Source organism: Erinaceus europaeus, chromosome 21 (assembly GCF_950295315.1).
Source record: "Erinaceus europaeus chromosome 21, mEriEur2.1, whole genome shotgun sequence".
In the NCBI taxonomy this organism is placed as follows: domain Eukaryota; kingdom Metazoa; phylum Chordata; class Mammalia; order Eulipotyphla; family Erinaceidae; genus Erinaceus; species Erinaceus europaeus.
In genome coordinates, this window is record NC_080182.1 from 26,234,522 (window position 1) to 26,254,025 (window position 19,504).

Here is a 19,504-nt window from a genome sequence, read left to right on the forward strand (position 1 = left end):
CATGAGGGTCTCCGTTTGAGCCTCTGCTACTACATGGGAGCATCACGCCTGGCACCAAGAGGAAGTTCCATAAAAGGTGGAGCAGTGCTGTCGTCTCTCCTTTCCCTCCTTCTTTCTTTCTTTCTTTCTTTCTTTCTTTCTTTCTTTCTTTCTTTCTTTCTTTCTCTCTCTCTCTCTTTCTCTTTCTCTCTTTCTCTCTTTCTTCTTTCTTTCTTTCTTTTTTCCTTCCTTTCTTTCTCTTTCTTTCTTTGTTTCTTTGTTTCGTTTCTATCTTTCTTTCACCATCTCTTTTTTACTTATTTTTTGGATAGGGACAGCCAGAAATCAAGAGAGAAGGGGGTAATAGAGAGGGAAAGAGGCAGAGAGACACCTCCAACACTGCTTCTCCACTCGCAAAGCTTCCTCCCCCCCCTCACAGGTAGGGACTGGGGTATCAAACCCAGATCCTTGCACACTGTAATATATGCGCTCAACCAGGTGCACCACCACCCAACCCCTATTTGTCTCTTTCCTACTGAAAATGAAATGAAAGAAGAAAAAAAAAAACATAACCTGGCAGCAGTAGAATCATGCAGGTGTACAAAGACCCCAGCTGCAAAGTATATAAATCAAAATCAGAAACCAGCACAAGCCTGTTGGTATGCTTTTAAAAACCTCTTCTGTTTCATTTGGTTTAATCCCCCCTGCTTAACACTATTCTATTTACATAACCACTTCATTCTATTTACATAACCGCTGTTAACAAGCACCACCTTCCCTCCAGGGCATTGGTGGTTTAGTGGTAGAATTCTCGCCTGCTCCGCCCCCTCTCCTTGTCATACCTTGATTTTCACCAGTCACTTTTCTCTCCACCCTCTCTGCGTCGCATCCTGTTCCCACCCTACTGGGCTAGTATATTTATAAGGACAAGATTGTTTGTAGTAGTTAGTTTTAGCTTAGCTTGGTATAGATTGCGCTGCATCCTGCATGAATAAAGAGATACTGCGTACAACCCAGCCATGAGTCCCGGGTCATCTGTTACCCGCCCGTGAAGCCAGCCCGGCGAAAATAACACTTGCCATTTTCCCCACAGATTTATTTGAAGTGTATTTGAAAGTAAACATCCAAATAGATGATGGTGGGGGTCTGGGACAATCCAGGTGAATACATGGCCCCACAGGTGCAGCTGAAGCCCAGCCAGATGGCTGGGTGGGTCTCTAGGAAGCCCTGTAGTAAGAGGTAAGACAGGGTAGGCACACCTCAGAAATAGGCTGGGTCTCATCTTTGTTTGATACAAAGCAAAACATGTCATAGAGTATGAAAGGAGATGTTCCTGAGATAGTCCTCAGGAGTGACATCAAAAGAGTTAAAGCAGGTGACCTAGGGCTGAAGCTATAAACTATGGGAGGTTATTATTCGTGGCCCATTTGTGTGTGACCAGCTATAGCACAATCCCCTGTCATTGGCCAGGGCAGTAGCCATAGGACAAGCCCAGTCATTGGGCAGAAATAACAACTCCCATCAACCTAGAGGATATGAAAGTATGACACAAGATTCAATTTCATTTCTTAAACATATTTAGAGTTACACTGTTTGGGTACAACATTCTTCATTGAATATTTCTTGGTGATATTCAAGTTTTTTTTTTTTTGCAAAAAAAAAAAAGTGACATATACTGATACTTTGCTAAGTAAATCCTTAAGCACCAGGCCCCTGATTCCTACTCTTTTTAAGTGTTCTTTCCTCCTACCCCCATAACTTTTTTTCCTCCAGAGAGATAAAGAATGGGGAATCTATCAAGGGATGTGATTGGATATGGAGCTTTAGGGGTGGGCACTGTGTGGAAATGTACCCCTCTTACCCTATAGTGGGTGGCCATAGTGGCTATAATTTGTTGTTGGTATGCTGGTGTGTTTGTGGAGACTGTGATTTGTTGGGAGTTGTCCCCGATTCTCCCATTTCTCTCATGGGAGAATATGATCTGTTTCATACAGTCCTTTGAAATAGGATTTTTATGAATGGAAAAAACAAATTGTATGTAGTTCTCTGTGTACGCAGTGAATCTCAGCAACATTCTTTTTTTTTTAATTTTTTTAATTAAGAAAGGATTAATTAACAAAACCATAGGGTAGGAGGGGTACAACTCCACACAATTCCCACCGCCCAATCTCCATATCTCACCCCCTCCCCAGTATCTTTCCCATTCTCTATCCCTCTGGGAGCATGGACCCAGGGTCATTGAGGGTTGTCAGCAACATTCTTGTTGACAAAGGCTATCCTCCAGTTCTTTGTAGGATTTGTGGTCATCTCCATAGTAATAACCTTACCTCAGGTCCTGCCACTGTCCCTGAAGAATCCCTTCTTAGTGCCCTTACAGCAGAAGGAAGGTCTCCTTCTCATCCCTCTGGGTCAGTCCACGTTGGCATCAGCTGTTTGACATGGTTCTCTCCTCCACTGAACTATGAAATCCTTATGGGCTGGGACCTATGTTTATTGCTGCACTATTTACAATAGCCAAAGAAGGGACACAACCTAGATGCCAAGGACAGATGACTGGATAAAAAAAGTTATGGGAGTGGGGGGTGGACAGTGGGGCACCAGGTTAAGCGCACATAGTAGTTAAGCACAAGGATCTGTGCAAGGATCCTGGTTGGAGCCTCCAGCTCCCCGCCTGCAGGTGGGTTACTTCACAAGTGGTGAAGCAGGTGTCTGTCTTTCTCTCTCCCTCTCTGTCTTCTCCCCTCTCGATTTCTCTCTGTCCTACCCAAACAAATGGAAAAAAAATGGCCGCCAGGAACAGTGGATTCATAGTGTAGGCACCAAGCTCCAAGAGATAACCCTGGAGGCAAAAGGGGGGGGGTATGTCTTCAGTGGGATAGTGACCACCATCCTAAAAGATGAAGTCGCAACAAAATGCATCGAACTGGAGGTGATTATGCTAGGTGAAATAATTAAAGAGGTAAAGGACAACTACCAGATGGCTTCAGTCATATGTGGGATATAGATGATTAAAACAAATGAACTTGCTTAAAAAAACAAATGGGAGGAGTTTGGTGGTAGTGCAGTGGGTTAAGCGCACGTGGAGCAAAGCACAAGGACTGGCGTAAGGATCCTGATTCAAGCCCCCAGCTCCCTGTCTGCAGCGGAGTCACTTCACAGGTGGTGAAGCAGGTCTGCAGGTGTCTATCTTTCTCTCCCCCTCTCTGTCTTCCCCTCCTCTCTCCATTTCTCTCTGTCCTATCCAATGATGACAACAGCAATAACAGCAACTGTAATCATTTCAACTATATTAAAAAAAAAAAAACGGCAACAAAAGGGAATAAATAAATAAATAGATAATTAAAAAAACACCCTGGATGACAGCAATAACAACAACAATAAACAACAAAGGGCAAAAAAAGGGAAAAAGTAGCCTCCAGGAGCAGTGGATTGTAGTGCAGGCATCCAGCCCTAGTGATAACCCTGGAGGCAAAACGGGGGGGGGGGTGAACTTTGAAGGGTGTGGTAATTACACTCGCACTGTGTGAGAAACTCTTACAATTTTATAAAATCTCTTGTTAAATTACTAATAAAAAAGTAAAAGAAAGGACAGGTAGAATAAATAATGGGAAATAAGAAAGGAGAAGGAGACCAGGCAGGAACGTGAAGGGATAAAAGGAAGAAAGCAGAGAGGAAGGATGAATCTGGCTGCCCTGCTCCACCATTCTGCTGGTCATTATCAACTCGAGTTGTGGTTATCAAGTCTAACATAATGATGGTATAAGGAATCTTGAAGACTCCTGCATTTGAGTTCATATTAGCCTGCATTTGACTAAAACCTAGAATGCACTTCATTCACTCCTGTGTTAGCATTCTTTATCAGACTTAGATACAAGATAGCAGGAAGGGAAAGTAAAAGAACTATGTTTTATGGAAATAGGTTAAATTAAATAAGATTAAATAAGATTATATTTAAATAAGATTATAGTTTATAGCTTTAAGACTTTCAGAAGGTGTGAAATGATCACTGCTTTACTTTCTTCTGTTAGCAACACACACACACACACATACACACACACACACACACACACACACATACACACACACCCCTTTAAAAAAAAAAACTCAAATCTCTTTTCTGTGATGGTAGGGAAAAAAAATCACTCTAATGGCTTTAGAAGTCCAGCATATAGTAATTGACATAGAAATGCATTGCACTTACTTAATGAGAAACATTAAATGGCATGTGATCTTAGTGTATGGTGACAAATAAGGTCAGGGAACAACATGCTACCCACAGCCACTCTCAGCCACCAAGATGGCAGTCGTAATATCTGCCATTTGACATCATGAATGAATTGGTGCCAGACTTAAATATAAACCTAGCATGTTCAAAAACCACTGGCATATGAGGCAGAGAGCAGCCAGTCACATTTGTTATTTTACAGTCTATATATGTGCTGCCAGCTGAGCTTTATGGGAACTGGACAGTTTGTATCTTAATGTTAACTATTAATAGTGCTTTTCATATAAAAATACACTCCAATGATTGGTGTCCCAAGTTAACATGACCCACTTTAAATGCTAAACAAGCAAATTGGAATTAATAGGAACATTTCTCAGGAAACAAAAGTCTCTGAAAATCAGAAAGATTTTTCTTCAGCAAATAAGTAAGCGCCTATGGAATGTTTGGTACAAAACCCTATGCCAGAACATTTTAATCTCAGCAGCCCTATCAGGAAAGTTGGTCTTTGTGGAGTCCTGTTCTTTTCAGATATCATTTAAAGGCCTCTCTTGCCAAAGCCCTTCCTGGAAAAATGGAGTTTATAAAAGAGCTGTAGCTGCGGGTAGATAGCATAATGATTATGCAAAGAGACTCTCATGTCTGAGGCTCCAAAGTCCCTGATTCAAACCCCATGCACCACCATAAACCAGAGCTGAATAATGCTCTGGTAAAAATAAATAAATAAAAATAAAATAAAATAAATAAAATAAGAGCTATGGCTCAGACAGTCAAAGGATATTTGGCCCTGCTCCAGCTCAGTCTCTATGTGACTGGGGTGGCCTCCATTGGGGCCCCCTCTGTGGGTCTCAGTGTCTTTATGTATATAAAATGCAAAGATTGAATCATGAATTGTTGCAGGGTTCTTGTGTATGTTTGACCATTCATTCATTCATGGAGTCATTGGAGATCTACTATATGCTGGGCATAGCTCTGTCACCAAAGGTTCAGTCATAAAGTCGGGGGCCAGGTGGTGGCACACCTCGTTAAGCGCACACACTACAGTGCTCAAGGACCCAAGTTCAAGCCTCTGGTCCCCACCTGCAGGGGGAGGGGTAAGCTTCACTAGTGGTGAAGCAGGGCTGCAGGTGTCTCTCTGTCTCCTTCCCTCTCTATCCCCTTCTCTCAAGTTCTCTCTGTCTCTACCAAATAAATGAATAAACAAAATATTAAAAAACAAAACAAAACAGGAGTTCTTGCTCCCTGGTGCATAGACTAGTGGGAGAGAGACTATCTCATATCACATAATCTTTCAAATTAATAAATGTGCATCAGAATTTTGACAAGCACTGTGAAGGGATTGGTGGCTTCAGGAGAAGCTTAGAGGAGGGAGATTGATCTCACCAGGAGGTTAGTCAGAGAAGGTCCCCTGGGGTTTGACAGATAGGGGCTGGAGAACATGGAGATAATGTTGTAAGAATGTAGAGAATGTGTAGAAAGCTGGAAGCACAGCACAATGCCTTGACCAGTCACATTATCATCCTGCATCTCAACTGCCTCATCTGTAAAAATACAAAGTACCATCAGGAAGCCTTCATGGTGTTGTAAGACTTCATGTCAGTCACAGTTCAGGGCGCCAGCATGCAGGGCTAGCTTCGTGGAGGTAGACAGAAAACCAGGGACACAAGGCTGAGCAGAGAAGCAGTATTTCTTTATTCACGAGCGAACGGTTCATAAAGCTAATCTAATCTAATCACAACCCAAACCTGTCCTCTTCTCTCTCCTCCTGCGGCAGAGTCAGGAAGCCAGGAAGTACATAGGATGGGGGCGGGGAGAAGCAAGAAGCAAAAAGGCAAAGACTAAACCAAAATCTCCCGGAGGCAGGGGGAGTGAGACCAAACCAATGTAACAGAATGACCGTGTAAATAGACCTCAACATCAAGCAATGTAACAGAAGGGGTCCCAGAAGCAGGACTAGAAGCATACCAACAACTTCAGAGAACAACGTATTTAAATGCACCCAGCACTGCACTGGCAAATTTAATTTCATTTTTAAGAATAGCTTTGGAAGCAGAGGTGTACTGTTGTTTTTTAAAAATATATTTATTTATTTTATTTTTGAGAGAGATGCAGATAGAGATACAGAGAGAAACACCAGAGCACTGCTCAGCTCTGGCTTATGGTGGTGTGGGGGATTGAAGCCGGGACTTTGAAGCCTCTGAGTCTGTTTGCATAACCATTATGCTATCTCCCCCACCGAGGTGTACTGTTTTATACATCATTTTTCATCTTTGGAAAAAGGTTGTAAACAGCTTTGAGTTTTTTGGTTTTTTCCCCTTCCACCAAGTAGTCACTGAGGCTTGGTACCTACACTATGACTCCATCGTCCCAGACATCATTCCCCCTCCCTTTTCCTTCCACCCCCTCCTTTCCTCCCTCTCTTGATGCCTCCTTCCCTCCCACTCCTCCTTTATTTCTTACCAGCAGACACAGAAAAAGAGAGAGGGATGGAAGAGGAGGAGGAGAGAGAGAGAGTGGGTATGTCTGAGAGAGAGAGAGACCCCTGCAGCACTGTTCCACCATTTGTGTAACTTGCCTGTTGCAGGTGGGGACCAGGGGCTTGAACTTGGGTCCTCATTCATGGTAGTATGTACACTCTACCAGGTGCACCACTGTGTATCTACCACGCCTTTTATAAAACTCAGAATTCTGCCCTGGAAGAGACCTAACTTGCCTTCATTACAGTCATGGATGAATCTCTTGACTGAAATCCCAGGCATAACTTGGCTGCATATGTAAGTGACTGAGCCTTGAGCGTTGGGGGCTACTGTAAGGTCAGCCATCCCTGACCTACTCCAGTGCTGTTTACAGGGCGAGAGGAGATAGGCTGCGTGGACAACACTGAAGTGAGGATGGAGCCTCTTGCTCCATGGTCTTCTACTCCTCTGTATCACTGCTCTGCTTGATATTTCACTCTGTTTATTTAGTCACCAGGGTTATTGTTAGGGCTCGGTGCCTACAAGACTATACTGTTCCTGGCAGCCCTCCCTCCCTCCCTCCCTCCCTCCCTCCCTCCCTTCCTTCCTTCTGATTGAAGGGGACAGACAGAGACACTTGCAACAGTGTTCCACCACTCATGCAGCTTCCTCCCTGCAGGTAGAGACTGGTGCCTGGAACCCAAGTCCTCATGCATAGTCACATGTATGCTCTACCAGGTATGCCACCACCCAGCCCCAGTGTTTATTTACTTTATGAGGTGGGTGTGGGGAGCCAGAGTGTCCCTCCACTGTAGCCTATGTGTTGCTAAGGATTGAACCCCAGGCTTCATGTCTACAAGTCTTGTGCTGTATTCACTGAACCACTTCTCTAACCACTTAAATGCATTCATTCGGAAAGTAGATACTTTCTGAGGCCACTGGGCCACTTGTACATTTTTTTATTATTTTTTATTTATGAAAAGGAAACATTGACAAAACCATAGGATAAGAGGGTTACAGCTGGGGGTCGGGCGGTGGTGCAGTGGGTTAAGCGCATGTGGCGCAAAGCGCAGGGACCGGCGTAAGGATCCCAGTTCGAGCCCCCGGCTCCCCACCTGCAGGGGAGTCGCTTCATGGGCGGTGAAGCAGGTCTGCAGGTGTCTATCTTTCTCTCCCCTTCTCTGTCTTCCCCTCCTCTCTCCATTTCTCTCTGTCCTATCCAACAACGAATTGCGTCAACAAGGGCAATAATAATAACCACAACGAAGCTACAACAAGGGCAGCAAAAGGGGGAAGGAAAAATGGCCTCCAGGAGCGGTGGATTCATGGTGCAGGCACCGAGCCCAGCAATAACCCTGGAGGAGGAAAAAAAAAAAAAAAGAGGGTTACAGCTTCACACAATTCCCACCACCAGAACTCTGTATCTCATCCCCTCCCCTGATAGCTCTCCTATTCTTTATCCCTCTGGGACTATGGACCCAAGGTCATTGTGGGATACAGAAGGTTGAAGGTCTGGATTCTATAATTGACCAATCATGGACCTAAGGGCTGGAATAGTACAGATGAAGAGTTGGGGGGGGGGTCCTCCATTTTGTAGATAGCTAGTAGCATATTTTAGTTATATTCCAAAGGGCCTGTGGCTATACTAGTTTTGGGTTTTTTCTGTTTTGTTTTGTTTTTTTCCTTTTTCTTTTTTTTTAAATTTTTTATTTAAGAAAGGATTAACGAACAAAACCATAAGGTAGGAGGGGTACAACTCCACACAATTCCCACCACCCAATCTCCTTAACCCACCCCCTCCCCTGACAGCTTTCCCATTCTCTAGCCCTCTGGGAGCATGGACCCAGGGTCATTGTGGGTTGCAGGAGGTAGAAGGTCTGGCTTCTGTAATTGCTTCCCCGCTGAACATGGGCATTGACTGGTCGGTCCATACTCCCAGTCTGCCTCTCTCTTTCCCTAGTAAGGTGTGTCTCTGGGGAAGCTGAGCTCCAGGACACATTGGTGGGGTCTTCAATCGAGGGAAGCCTGGCCAGCATCCTGGTGGCATCTGGAACCTGGTGATTGAAAAGAGAGTTAACATACGAAGCCAAACAAATTGTTGAGCAATCATGGATCCCAAGCTTGGAATAGTGGAGAGGAAGTGTTAGGGAGGTACTCACTGCAAACTCTAGTGTACTTCTGCTTTCAGGTATATATTTTGCAGTAGTTTATGGATACGTGTGAACATAAGCTCTCTCACAGAAACTGGTGTATATCTAGGTTATGGGATTTTGTTAGAAGGTGAACCACCTGAGATGAAATTAGAGTGTACTATAAAAGGAAAGGTCTCACCCAAGTAATGAAGCTGAAGGGTTGTCATTTTTTTCCTTTTTCTTTTTGCCCCTGAGCCTGAAATCTGATAGGCCAGAGGATCCAAGTTATTGTCTGGGGGAGATGACATCATGGCTGGAAAAAGGACCAGAAAACTGGATCAGGGAAGAGAGTAGCTCCCTGATAAGGGAAAGGTGTATAAATATTGTCGACTGTAAAGCCCATCAATTTGATCTGATCTGGGGCCCATATTCAGCTTAGGAGTCTATGTGACCTTTGCATCCCTGTAGATCTGAGCTCACATTCTGTGGTCATGAGTAAGGACGTTCCAAGCTGCCCCAATATTGACCCATCTTCCTCAGGTGTAGCACAGAGTATGTTGTCCATCCTCCCTTTGGAGGATGGAATATTCTCTACCTTTGTTGAACCATGTGGAGGGCAGGGTCCTATGGGGGCAAACAAAGGGGTCTATTGTGTTGTTCCTGATAGAGATGACCGGTAACAATGGAGAGAGGGATTTATTCGAGTTCTAGGCCCATCATGTCTGTTTGGGAAACTCAGGATTCCCCGATTAGGGCCTCAGCTGATGGGGTGGCCTGATAGTGACTAAAGAGTATGCCAGTCTCTTGCCCTTATTCAGCTTTTGCAGTCCTTGCTTTGATAAGGTTAGTTTTGGAGTGAGTCAGAGAACTGTAATAGGAAGTAGGTAAGGAGGGTATCTAAGTCTAAGTAGACTCTATTTCATTATGAACTTGATACTGACTTACTACAGACTATTGTGTATTTTTGTTTTCAGGTATATATTTTGCCCTAATTTATGGATACATGTGAACATATGCTCTATCTTACGGGACCAGGTCTATATCTAGGTTTTGAGACTTTGTTAGGAAATGAACCTCCTAGAACGGAATTAGAGAATATCATGAAAGGAAAGGTCTCACCTGAGTAATGAGGGTGAAGGGTTGGCATTCCATGCCTGACGTCTCTGGACACAGTCTGAAGTGAAGCATGCTGAGGTGGTACTCGTTGCATTGATTAGGTTGGGATTGGCGGATGCAATATCATTTGGTATGACTTGAGAGAAGCATGCAGGAAAGTGAGCCCCACCCGAGAGGTTCCAGGACTGGGGGAAATATAGGCTCTATAGTGGAAATGTGAGGTTCTTGCTGTCTTAGGGTTTAAGAAGACAATAGATAGTTATTGCTATAATCACATTGTTTGGCAATTGGGTTAACTTTGAAAAATCCCTTTGTTAGGATTTGCTGTATCACACACACCATCACCATATTTTATGTCCTTTGATATTATTTGTATATAGCTATACCTCGGTTGCTTCTGTTCTCCCTGGACTAAGCTTTTAAGAGAGTCAACATATCAAAGACTCAGCCTATGTATTAAAAAGACTCAGTCTGTGCTTTAAAAAGTTTGAGACAGTCAGTTTTTCCCCTCATATTACTTAAATAGTGATTTATATGACTACAAATTAATAGGAGTGTACATAACACTTGTACATTCTTATGTAACTCCTTCTTGAGATAAAGTGAGCTTAGCTCCCTTTTATAAGTCATCAAAGCCTGAAGACTACTCCTCTAGTCATATAAAAGCAAACAGGAGAACAGAAATAACCCATTAATTGTTTGAAATGTAAATGGCCAACATTAATAAATAAATGCCACAATAGCTTGAGGTCAGGGCCTTAATTTACTGGAGTCCATTCAAGAATTTGAAACTTTTCTCTAAGTTGAGCTTTCACATCTTGTCTGGATCCTTAGGACTTTTGCTTCCAAAAGCAAGGCCATCCGATCTCTCACTGCGTGTGTTATTCTTGTTGACGTGCCAGGCGTGCAGGAAAGCAAGGGTGTCTCTTCACGATGGGTAATGATGATTGCTCCCCTCCCAAAAAAAAACTAAAAGGAAATCCGTATGTCAGAGTATTAGAGCTTATGAGATGTTGGATTGTTTTCTCTTCTTTCATGGTCTATTAACTGTATTAATAGTTGCAAATAGCCGTAAACATGCTCATTAATACAAGGAGGAAAGGAATTTCTTGGGAGGATGTGGGCTAATTCAGAGCAATAGGCAGGAAAAGGGGGTGAGAACCTTAGCTCAGGAAGCCACCTCTGGGCCCTCAACTCCTCTGGAGCCACTTCAGATAATCCTAGACGACTTGTGCCTGTGTGCAACTTTCAGATTCTAGGACCTGGTTATGGTCACGGCATCTGCTCTCACCACACTGAGGCCACCTGACCACTGTTTGTCCACATCACTGACTGCATGTAGGCAGGCACCCTCCCTCTAAAGACTTAAGAGGTGGGAAGAGGTAGGGTTGGCCCACATCTTTGCTGATGCCCTCTCCTGACAAACTTGAGATTCCCTGTCAAGTGTCAGTGTGCTAAGCAATCAGAAGCAACAGCTGCCTTTTACACAAACGCTCATATGCTCAATCACATCTTCCAGAGCTGGCTGGTCAGTCAGAGGTGGACCACCATGTGCATTTGCTCTGTCCCAAGCTCACATCACAACACAACCAGCTCTCTCTTGTGTATCTTTTTATTTTTGCCCCAGGGTTATTGCTGGGGAAGATAGATACTGCCAGTTTTCTTTTTTTGCTCCCACGGTTATTGTTGGGTCTCAGTGCCAGTAGCATCTCCATCATCCTTCCATTGACGATTCCCTCCACCAACTCTCCTGAGCTGCCATTTGCCCTAGTCCCTTCATCTCCCAGATGCTTCCTCCTCTCCCTTCCCAGTCTGGCCCCACAGCAGAAAGGAAGCATTTGTTCCTACCACCCATCTACCAACACAGTCACTTTCTCACCTCCTACCAGCTCAGCCTCTCTCTCCACTTGTTTACCAAGTCCACCCCAAAATTATCCCCTGTCATACTGTCACAAGTTGTTGCCTTAAAATAAAATCCCTTAAACCTAGTTGTCCCTCCACTTTTGCTCTTCTATTTCAGAAAGAAAAAAAAAAAACTTCTCTAAACAGTTAGCTGCACTCTCTGTTTTCAGTTATTCTCTGACTACATCTTTTAGGCAAACTTCAGTCAAGCTTTCATCCCCACTACTCCACTGAAGTGGTTCTTATTGAGAACACCAGTGACCTCCAGATGGCTGATCCCAATGGCATTTCCAGTTCTTTGTTGACTTTTGTCCCACATATGACTGAATAGATTAGTCCTTCCTTCTAAAATGTGGCCCTTTGGATGTTTTTCTTCTTGTTCTCCTTCCTATCTCCCCTGCTACTATTTCTCAATCTGCTTACTTGGCTCATCCTCATCTTCAACTCCTGAGCCCTCTATCCTCACACACTCCTAGTGATCACATCTAATTCATGCTAAATGTACATTGCCCAAACTCCTCCTTCAGCCTCTGACTTGTGCCTCTAGCTCTCTTGACATTTCTTCTTAAATATCCAGTAGGCATGTGGATTTTTCCCCTGTTAAACTTCTTTTTATTTTTTGACATTTTTTAAATTGTATTAATGATTGAATACTGACTTACAAAATTACAAGATGACGGGTACAACTCTGCACTGTTCCCACCACAAGAGTTCTGGATCCCCACTTCCTCTATTGTAGGCTACAGCAGTTCTCCTAAGGTTGAAGACATGGATTAACTATTACTTCTACAACTATCTGTCTATATTTGTCCTTTGTTTTTCCTATGGTCCCGTCTTCTCTTCCTTTTACTACATCCAGATGTTCCTCTTTTCTCTCTGTGTCCTGATGGAGTTGGAATTCAAAGCCCTCTGGTCATCTTCCCCCTACCATTTCTCCCCCACTGGGAGTATAGACCAAAATTCTTTATGGGGTGCAGAAGGTGGAATGTTTGACTTCCGTAGTTCTTTCCCTAGTTGGGTAGGGCTCTGGAGAGGCAAGGTTCTAGGACACATTGGTGAGGTTGTCTGCCCAGAGGAGTCAGACCTATTAAACTTTCTATACCTATAGTCTTTCCTATCTCAGTAAAGGACCGTTCTTCCCTTCTAGTTGAACCCAAAGTTCTTAGAGCCTTCCCTGGTTCTTTTCTATCCAAGCACTCCTCTACAAACAAGATCTATTGGCACAGTTTTCAGAATACATCCACAACATTATCTCTGCTCACCACAGCAACCATCTCCTCCCACTGAGTCGGGATTGCCTTCTTCTCACACCTGGATTATTACATGAGCCCTCCGCCAGGCTCCTTGCTTTTCTTGCCTCTCCGCCATTGCACAGTCGTTCACCTCACAGCCCCTGTGAGTCTATGGACCTGGAAGTTGGGTCACACCACTCCTCTGCCTGGATCCTTGCATGGCCTCTGCCCTCAGAGTTGAGCCACGGTCCTTGTGTTGGCCTCGAATGCCTTCCCGCACTGTATGCCACGCTCCTCTTCCCCTCTCTAAACTCTAAGCTCACTCCCACCCCCACCCCTAATTTATCTCTAGCAGTGCTGGACTCCTTGTCAATCTTTGATGCTGCCCTACTTAAAATCACACCTCTCTCCCTTTCTCTCTCTTCCTCCAGATCTGGTGTTCTCTAACCTTCTTAGCCCATGTCAGTTTTCTCCATAACTTTTATCACCAACTGACCTGTGTGTTCACTTCCCAATCTTTCTTTTTTCTGTCTTTCTGATGAGAATCCAGGAACTGTGTTTTGTGGACAGGTAGTGGGTGCTCAGAAATATTTTCATGAATTAATGTATGACCAACTCCCACACATGTGTTACAGCATGTCTTATATAGTCCCAGCATATAGTTACAGCATGTCTTATATAGGTTAAATATGTGAGAGCGCTCACATGAGTCGTGGACCAGCTTAATGAGTCAATTAATTCCAGACTCCCTATGCTTAGGCAGGTAGCTGAGACCCATGGGAACTCAAGGGTGTATGATTGACTCATGGAATTCTGGGACTTATAGTTTGGTTCACAGGGGGTTCCTAGCCTCAGCACCTACCCTCAGATACCTCCCTGATGCCTTAATTTACATTAGTGAAAACTTCAGGGCAGTAATAACTGTTCATTTTTCCTCACAGCATTGATGAGAAAACCCCATACCTTGCACTGGGGGCTGTGAAGAATATCTCCCTTAACATGTCCATCACCAACCTCGGGGATGATGCCTATGATGCCAACGTATCTTTCAACGTGTCCCGAGAGCTCTTCTTCATCAACATGTGGCAGAAGGTAAGACACCCGCCCTCGAGAGAGAACCATTGTTCCCTCAGTGACTGGCCAACTTTCATCACAGTGCAAGCTTTTCAAGGATTCCACCAACACTGTTCTTTTATGTAAAAATATCATTTGAAACTATTTGAATTTTTTCCTCTTGGGCTTAGAAAGTATGTCACTGTAGGCAAGAAGAAATTGTAAAAACCCACAGATTGGTGCAGCCTCCACACCTTGCTTCACCTCTTGTCCCATCTCTCTTGCAGACTATTCTTCTTCTATTTGTTTACATATAATAATTAATAGGAGTGTATATTAACACTGTTCCCACCACTAATGGTCTGTGTCCCATTCTCCACCCACCTCCCGAGTGAAGCTGGGCATCCACCCTCACCATCCACCCAGAGAATTTTACCTGGGTGACCTACTCCAAGCTCAGTCAGATCCTGCTTTGAGTTTCTCTTTCTGTTCTTTCTCAACTTCTGTTTATGAGTGGGATCATCCCATACTCATCTTTGTCTTGCTGACTAATCTCACTTAACATAATTCCTTCTAGCTCCATCCAGGATGGATCAGAGAAGGTGGGTTCATGGTTCTTAATAGCTGCATAGTATTCCATTGTGTAAATAGATCACAACTTTCGCAGCCACTCATCTGTTGTTGGGCACCTGGTTTGCTTCCAGGTTTTGACTATTACGAATTGTGCTGCTGTAAACAGAGATGTACTTCTTATAGCTATATGTTGGACTTCTTCTGAACAATACAGTCATGGTAGCAACACATGCACATTCTAGAGAATCCAGCTTTAGATCAGTTGTGAAAGGGGCTGGGCAGTGGTGCACCCAATAGAGTACACATATTGTGATATTCAAGGAGCTGGGTTCAAGCTTCTGGTCCCCACCTGCAGGAGGAAGTTTCCCAACCTGTGAATCGGTGGTGCAGATGTTTCTCTCTCTCTCTCTCTCTCCATTCTCAATTTCTGTGTTTTTTTAAGTTTTTAATTGTCTTTATTTATTGGATAGAGACAGCCAGAAATTAAGAGAAAGAGTAAGGGAGAAGGAGAGGGAGAGGGACCAGCAGCCCTTCTTCACCACTCATGAAGCTTTCCCCCTGCAGGTGGGGACCAGGGGCTTGAACCCAGGACTTTGTGCATTGTAGCATACGCACTCAATTAGGTGTGCCACGACACAGCCCCCTCTGTGTGTGTCTTTATCAGTGAAGGAGACGGGGGGGGGGCTTCTTTTCCAGTAGAGGACCATGTATACCAGCTTATCTTTGGACATATTCCTGCAATAATTTTTTTATGAATTGAGGAAATTAAATCATTTTCATGACCTGAGAGAGTTTTTTTTTTTTTTTAGAGTGAGTTAATTTACTGGAAAGAATTGAACATTAACTAGGATGGTTCAGAAAGGACAATGGAACCACATTGTCTCCTGTCCTGCCCCGGCCACACACACCAACCCAGCAGTAAACCACAACTGGGAAGAGAGAACAAGGAGTCTCCTCCCCAGGCAGCCGGAGAAATACGTTCACAGGCCTCATTCTACCCAGATGTTGTTCTGTTTGCAGCTGCTCTGAGGGGCATTTTTGCAGTGCTTCAAAGTGTTGATGGCACTGAACTGCATTCTGTGGAAGTTTATGCTGAAGTGAAATCCAAATCACTTTCTGAGGGGGACCTTCACTGTTCCCACAGATGAGCACTGGGAGTGTCTTTGAGCTAGTGGGGAACTTTCTGTTCAGGCAGATCTGCCAGCTTCAATAGTTTTGACAGAATTGTGCCACCCTACCCATGTTAGGAGGGCACTGTAGCATAGGGAACTGTGCACAATGGTGACACCCCAGGGGACACCCCAGATGTCCAGGAGGTCATCTCAAACTCTGCTTCTTGATGATCTTCAGAACTCCAGGCTTGAGGGAAGTGATACAATTAAGCCAGGCTCTGGAAGGGATTTGCTTTCCAGCCCCCTTCTACACCTCGGAAATTGTCCTTGGAGGAAGCCCAGTTACGAGAAAACCAAGTGGGGGCTGGGTGGTAGCACAGCAGGTTAAGCGCACATGGCGCAAAGTGCAAGGGCTGGTGTAAGGATCCGGCTTTGAGCCCCTGGCTCCCCACCTACGGGGGTAAGGGGGGGGGGTCACTGCACAAGTGGTGAAACAGTTCTGCAGGTGTCTATCTTTCTCTGCCTCTCTCTGTCTTCTCCCTCCTCTCTCAATTTCTCTATGCCTTCCAGGAGCAGTGGATTCATAGTGCAGGCACAGAGCCCTAGTAATAACCCTGGAGACAGAGAGAGAGAGAGAGAGAGAGAGAGAGAGGAGAAACAAGTATCTGTGGAGCTGGAGTGTCCCTGACTTCACAGACCACAGACTCACTCTGGCTCACAGAATGCCTTCTGCCATAAAATTGTCTTTATGTGGAAAATGAGAGGAGGGTGCATGTGAGAAGAACATTTGTCTTAGGGACCAGATCTGTCAAACTCTTTTGAATGAAAGGATGCCATTGGAAATGGTGTCTTTATATTGCATTTGGTCCTTTCCTCTCAGGATCCATTGAAGATCTTCCCAGAATTAGGAACAGCTGAGGGCTTCCCACACTTTGTAACGGATTAAGCTTTGCTGTTTCCGCCTCTAGAAAGTTCAGCACTGGCCCCTCTCTGTCATTCTGCAGCACTGTCTCACTAGCTACGTAGCCCTTTGTATCCTTCTGTGTTTCCGTTCACCACGTTTCTCTCTATAGCTTGACAGCTGTATAACATTCTATCATAGGACAGACTACGGATTGATTGCCTACAAGTGCCTATGACTGGACATGGAGATTACTTTCCATTTTATTCTCTTTCAAATAATGTTAGTGTGACAGATGTCTAACAAATGATTAGCCTTCATTCTACAACTATTTGGGAGTGGAAGTGCCGTTAATGTATACATAATAGACACATAATACACACAGCATTTAGACAGCATCTACTGCACTGGAGAATTCACACTCATTATTGCTACTTTGTCCCTGTAGCATCACATTGAAGTACCTCTGATTTATTGGAGGGATAACACCGTCCAGTGAGTGAAGGAGTCAGGATGGAGAAAAAGATGAGCGATGGTGAACTGTTACAAAGCCGAGCCTTAGGTCTCATTTATAGAGTGGAAAGAGACCATGGAAATGCCCTAGAGATAAATCACTCAGCAGAATTGTTTCCCCTGAGGTGTCTGGGGAGCATCATTTTCACCCTTGCATGTCATTGACCACTGGAGGACATGACATTCTGGATGAAGGGACAACAGACAGTCAAGCTGCGCCCTTAAGCACCGACACTGATTATGGGGGAAATGGGATCACACTATTTTTGTTTCTCTGCCGTTGGAATCTAAGCAAGCTTTAGAACTACTGGGAGGGGTGGGCGGTGATGCACTTGGTTGAGCACACATGTAACCATTTGCAAAGACCCAGGTTCCCGCCCCTAGTCCCCACCTGTAGGGGTGGGACTACAAAGTGGTGAAGTGGCGCTGCAGGTGTTTCTCTTTCTCTCTCCCCCCTTCTTCTTGACTTCTAGCTCTAGTCAATAAATATTCTCTTAACTCACCTGGATTGAATCCCCCCCCAATAATCGGACTCTGATCCATTGATGTAGGTTTAGAGAGTGATCTCAGGAGGCACTAGTGGGAGACATGAGTTAGGTAGAGAAGGGACAAGGTACAGGAGAAAATGTGCCAGTGGGCAGGTGACCACTGTGGGCAGCTTGATCTGCTGGTCCTCAGAAAGATGGTCAGTGTGATTCATCTCAGTCTCACCCCCTAAAGGATGAGGAGGCTGCTGGGGGGATTTCTCCAACTTCTCCCATGCATCCTTGAAGAACTACTCCAGTGGCATGGGCTCTCATAGTCTTCCATTCCCTCCAGTGGCATGGGCTCTCATAGTCTTCCATTCCCTCGCTGTGAATCATGTTTACTGGGGTCAGAAAAAGGCTCAGGCTGAGAGCTGTGGGAAACCTTTGACCTGGAAGGAGCTGGATTCAGTGACCACCCCTCTTCTTGGAACTAGTGAATGTGGCCAATGTGCTGTCAGCATCTGCCACAATAATCACGGAGATTTTAGTAGCCGTGACACTCTTCGTAAGAAATGGTTGCTTCAGACAAAGCACAAAGACGTAGAATGTAGACGTTGAATTAAAGACAAAGAATGTAGACGTTGAATTAAAAACAAAATGCCAAAAAGCATAGAAGTCATCAAATATAATGTTTATAAATACTTATAGTGGGAAGCAAATGTAAAAAGAAGTCATCAAAAACATCTAGTTCAGATTAAGAAAACATACCCATTATCTCCATTATGACATAAAAGGTAACCATTCCCATTATCTTTGTTATATCATAAAATTTGAGAAGAAATGTGATCGTCTCCCTCCTGCTTCACATTCTCCAGCATGGAATTCAGACTCCTCAGCTGCTCACAAGAGGTCATTCTGAGTCCGGTCCTTCCCAACTCCCTCCCTCTTCTCCCTTCTCCTCCCTCCCTCCCTCCCTTCTCTCCCAGCTTCACAACTACCATCGCCCGCATACACATTTGAATCAAGTTGAAACTCAATACTGACAATGCTTTATCCAGGAATCACCCCTCCCCATCACCTCCATTAAAAAAAAAGAAAAATGAACTGCTCTGCCTTCAATTCTCAGAAAGCTCATCAACTAATAGGTCATGTGGCTGGGTGGCTGGCTGGGTGGATGGATGACTGTCCCTCCCTGTCCAAAGTCACAAAGCAACTCAGGACCCAGAATTCCAGGTGCTGGGTCCCATGCAATCATCGCTGACCACTGTATTGGTGGGAATATAGTTTCTGAGACTTCGGTCACCGATGCCTGTCAGCTCTCTCCATCAAGGGAAAGCTGCTTGGGGAAATGTATAAATGGACCCTTCTGACAGAAACAAAATGTGTATCAACATTTCCTCAATAAAGTGATTGGAATTGGGATAAAATAGAAAAGTAAAATGTGGGATGCACATGGATGGCCATGTGCTGACTTTTCTCTTGCCTGAATTATGCTAACTTGCAAACACTCTATAAAACGGGGCTTAAGTTGTGGGTGGCTGCCTGGCTGGTGTGCCCCATCTGGAGAGCAGCATGTAGCAATCATAGATGGCTTCCTGTCCAGCACTGAGCAGGGTCCAGGGGTGAGGGGGGGAAAGGATGAGGAAGAATGGAGAGAGGGGGGAGAGAGAGAGGGAGAGGGAAAAGGGGAGAGAGAGAGAGAGAGAGAGAGGATTGGGGGAGCACTCCTTGGAATCCCACTGCATCACACATTTTTTCACACATTCATGGTGGCTTCTGGTGAATGAATGGCACCCCCAGAGCACAGCCCAGCAGAACATTATCTACATGGGGACCCCTTGAGCTG

The 19,504-nt window shown here is 44.6% G+C and overlaps 1 protein-coding gene across 1 annotated transcript in view; it reads left to right on the forward strand.

The window, feature by feature from the left end:
* The window catches only part of ITGA9 (integrin subunit alpha 9), a 399,146-nt gene that overhangs the window by 239,803 nt on the left and 139,839 nt on the right, over nt 1-19,504 (forward strand). Inside the window, exon 20 of the mRNA XM_060180609.1 lies at nt 13,981-14,131. Within this exon, the coding sequence (XP_060036592.1) occupies nt 13,981-14,131 (151 nt within the window). The remainder of the gene's footprint in view (nt 1-13,980; nt 14,132-19,504) is intronic.